Source organism: Lactuca virosa, chromosome 8 (genome assembly GCF_052849685.1).
Source record: "Lactuca virosa cultivar CGN04683 chromosome 8, Lactuca_virosa_CGN04683_v6, whole genome shotgun sequence".
Classification (NCBI taxonomy): Eukaryota; Viridiplantae; Streptophyta; class Magnoliopsida; order Asterales; family Asteraceae; genus Lactuca; species Lactuca virosa.
In genome coordinates, this window is record NC_136433.1 from 67,086,770 (window position 1) to 67,090,403 (window position 3,634).

The following is a 3,634-nucleotide window of genomic DNA, read 5'->3' on the forward strand; positions in this document are numbered from 1 at the left end:
TGTTTGAAGAAGGAACTAATAGTCGAAGAGAAATGGAGATAGCCTACAAATTTCGTCTCATTTAGTTATTTCACGTCCTACCACAACTTAAACACAACAGTCCCACTCTACCATCTCGCTCTTCGCTGCTCCTTTTTAAGTCACGAGAACCACTGTCCCTTTTTTTCCATTTTTAGAGAAAGAGGTCTGAGGAGGGAGTGGCAGAAGCACTGATAGAGAACGTTCAAAGGGGGTGGGGGGGCCTCTCAAGATTTCAGTCATAAACTGAAGTGATCTTTTATAAATTTCCATAGCTTCAGTTATCTCTCCAACACCCATAACATAACAACCCCACTCTCATCTGAAGATTGTTTTTGTGTTGTAGTTGTAGTTTTATAGTTCTCTCAAAGTTATACAAACTTCTTTCTTTCTCTGTCGGTGGTACCAACATGTAAGTATCATAGGCTTCACCCCACAACCCCCTTTACTTCAAAGCTCCTGCCTCCTTTATCTCTCTTTCTGAACTATCACTCTCTTCTAGTTCAGTGTTAACTTAACCTATAACTCTTTTCTCATGTTTACATGATTTTCAGGAGAAACGCACTAGACCTCAACAATTTTCCCGATGATTTCTCCCGAGATTACGGCAAACAACAGCTTGATGACTCCTCTTCTTCTGCATCCGGTATTCTATAATGCTATCAGTTTCTAATTTTTCTTCTTCTTCTTCTGCATCTGGTCACTCAAAATGAGATTCAAGTTTTACCAATTTGTTTGATACTTCAAGTTGGGGTAGCTTTCAAATGCAAACCCTAGAAGATTTATATAATTTTTTTATATAACACTATGTGGAAATCTTATATCACGTATGTTCCATGTAAAATGTACTTTTTGAACGATATTAAAAATGCTACTTAATTTCCTAACGATCAAGGTCACCCTGGTTGTCATTCGGATGGAGACTTACGACCGGTGTTCAAATTTCAGTGTACACTAGGAGTAACAGTATACTCCCATTTGAAGAAATAATGAACACATGAGAAGTCCCATCAATGTTGCTTTTCAATTTATTGAAACGATTTTTATGTTGGTGATGGTATCTAGGAATCTACAGGAAAAAGAAAAACGGCGCAAAGGATGAAAGTGGGAAGGTCTACGAGTGTAGGTTTTGCTCCCTCAAGTTCTGCAAGTCTCAAGCACTTGGGGGACACATGAACCGCCATCGTCAAGGTCTCTCTCTCTCTCTCTCTCTCTCTCTCTCTCTCTCTCTCTCTCTCTCTCTCTCTCTCTCTCTCTCTCTCTCTCTCTCTCTCTCTCTCTCTCTCTCTCTCTCTCTCTCTCTCTCTCTCTCTCTCTCTCTCTCTCTCTCTCTCTCACACACACACACACACACACACACACAAACACACACAAACAAACATATACATAAATTTAACACAGAAAGTTTGAGAAGAGGAAAGGTGGGGCTTTGTGAACTTTGCCAATGATTTGCCATGAAGCGTAGTGTTTGTCATTTCTTTGTCAAAGTTTCGACCCTGATAAAGTCATATTTTCTACTTTTTGATTTTGCAAAAAGTTGTTTGTTACATGCTGAGATTTATATACGCCTTCTTTTATAAAAATAAAGACTTATATTTTATGCCAAATTCAAATCTTCCGTTGATGTAGATCGTATTTCTTCAAATAATACTTTTAAAAAAAATTAATTTAACCTATTGTTTGTGGTGGTGGTCTCAGAGAGGGAGACAGAAACCCTAAACCGGGCTCGTCAGCTGGTTTTCAGTAACGATAACCTCCTACCCCAAATCCCTCACCAATTAGGGTAACTTTCTTCTTCTCATATTTCATTTTTTTTAAAAGTATATATATATATATATATATATATATATATATATATATATATATATATATATATATATATATATATATATATATATATATATATATATATATATATAAACTAGTTTGCTTTAGGAAGTTGATGATATGCCGCTTTTAAGTTTCTTGTTGGATGTTAATTACTTTACATTAACCAAAAAACTTGTAATCTTTCTCTAGTTAATAAGAATAAAAAGCTTTTATCTTTTCCTAGATCTATTTAAAACACTAGAAATGAAAGGATAACTTTTTACTTTTTATTTCATTTCCCAAAATGATCTTGAATTAAGATGTCTTTCAAGGGTGCGAAAGGCATTGCCTTCAACTTTCTGTTAATATGTGAACTACAACGGTGGACCATTAAAAAGATTTTGGTCTCAAACTAAAATATAATAAAATCCTAATTTTTTAGGAACGATCCATTGTAAAAACGACAAATTTCAATTAAAATTCAAAACGATGCTTGTTTTATAGCATATGAAGCTTTTGTTATTAATGATCCTGTTGATCACAAGTACACAAAGGATATAGAATAATGATGTCCTATTTTTTGTATCTAGATATAATTGACTAGTCATATTCATATCCTAATGTAGTGGACAACCAGTGGTACATGGAGGGTTTCATCATCCAGCAGGTTGCAACATGGGGGGTACAGTTTATCCTACAAGACTCTTCTCCGGTACTTCCACCACCATGTTACCTCCAGCGCCACCACAACCACCTCCACAGATGTACACTTCCCCGACACCACGCCTCAGCAACACCTACTCCTCACAATATCCTTCGTCACATATGATAAACGACTACTTTGTAGGACATGTGTGCTCCAACAATCCACCACCATTCAGCCTCCAGAATATAAACGGTACCACTGTGCCACCACCCGATAGCACTAATAACTACACATGTATTGGTGCACCTGTTGGTCAAGGGTTCACAGTTGCCGGAGGAAGTGGTGGTGGTGGTGGCACAGACATGTCACCATCCCTCGTCAATCGATATCATCAAGATGGGTTCTAAACCAATTAGTTTCTTGTTTTTCTCTTTCTCTCTCCTTTCTCTTTTAGGGGTAATTGTGAAAATCATAATGTAGGTTTTGAGAGAATGTGTGCTAGTATAAGCCAGACTGAATGCGAGTGTGGACAAGAGTGTGGGGGGGAGGGAGACGGTGTTTCGTTGGATTTTGTTTCCAGAGGGGGGTTTGGGTCGGGGGATGACAGCTTTCTTAACTAGATATAGACTGAAGGTATTGTATTGGGTGATATTTAGTGGAGTGTGTTGTATGTGTAACTAGATATATGCATGTGGGACAGACAAGTTGGATTTCAACTGGAAGTCCCCAACTCCCTTTTGGATTTCAACTTTTATCTCTCTTGCATGGGGATTGAGTCCCATTCTTTCTGAATTCTTTTTCTTTTTTCATATTTTTAGTTGATACTTTCTTCTACATTATTTTAAGCTTGTTACTGGAAGTAAATTACTGGTGAAATATGATAATAACACACACACGACAGTTACTTGAATCAAGAATTCAAGATTAGAACTTTGTGCTAAAGTATTTGACAGTACTACAATTATTAGAGATAAAATATTTCTATAACATAATTCTGATTCATTGGTCAGTTAATTAATTCGCTTTTTTTATTCCAAATAAATTTAAGTGGTTCAAAATATTACGAAAAAAGTTACCCAATGATAAACTGTAAAGAAAATAATTGTATATTATATATACATAAACCCAACTTAATAAAGGCGTGATTATAGTAACTTTGTT

At 36.2% G+C, this 3,634-nt stretch overlaps 1 protein-coding gene across 1 annotated transcript; it reads left to right on the forward strand.

Moving 5' to 3' along the window:
- The first annotated feature begins 201 nt into the window (after window positions 1-201).
- Window positions 202-3,265, forward strand: LOC145133491 (zinc finger protein JAGGED-like). Its single transcript, XM_079068430.1, has 5 exons — window positions 202-430; window positions 573-664; window positions 1,084-1,209; window positions 1,717-1,801; window positions 2,454-3,265. Coding segments are annotated over exons 1-5 (732 nt in total). The 5' UTR covers window positions 202-428; the 3' UTR covers window positions 2,881-3,265.
- The last annotated feature ends 369 nt before the right edge of the window (window positions 3,266-3,634 follow it).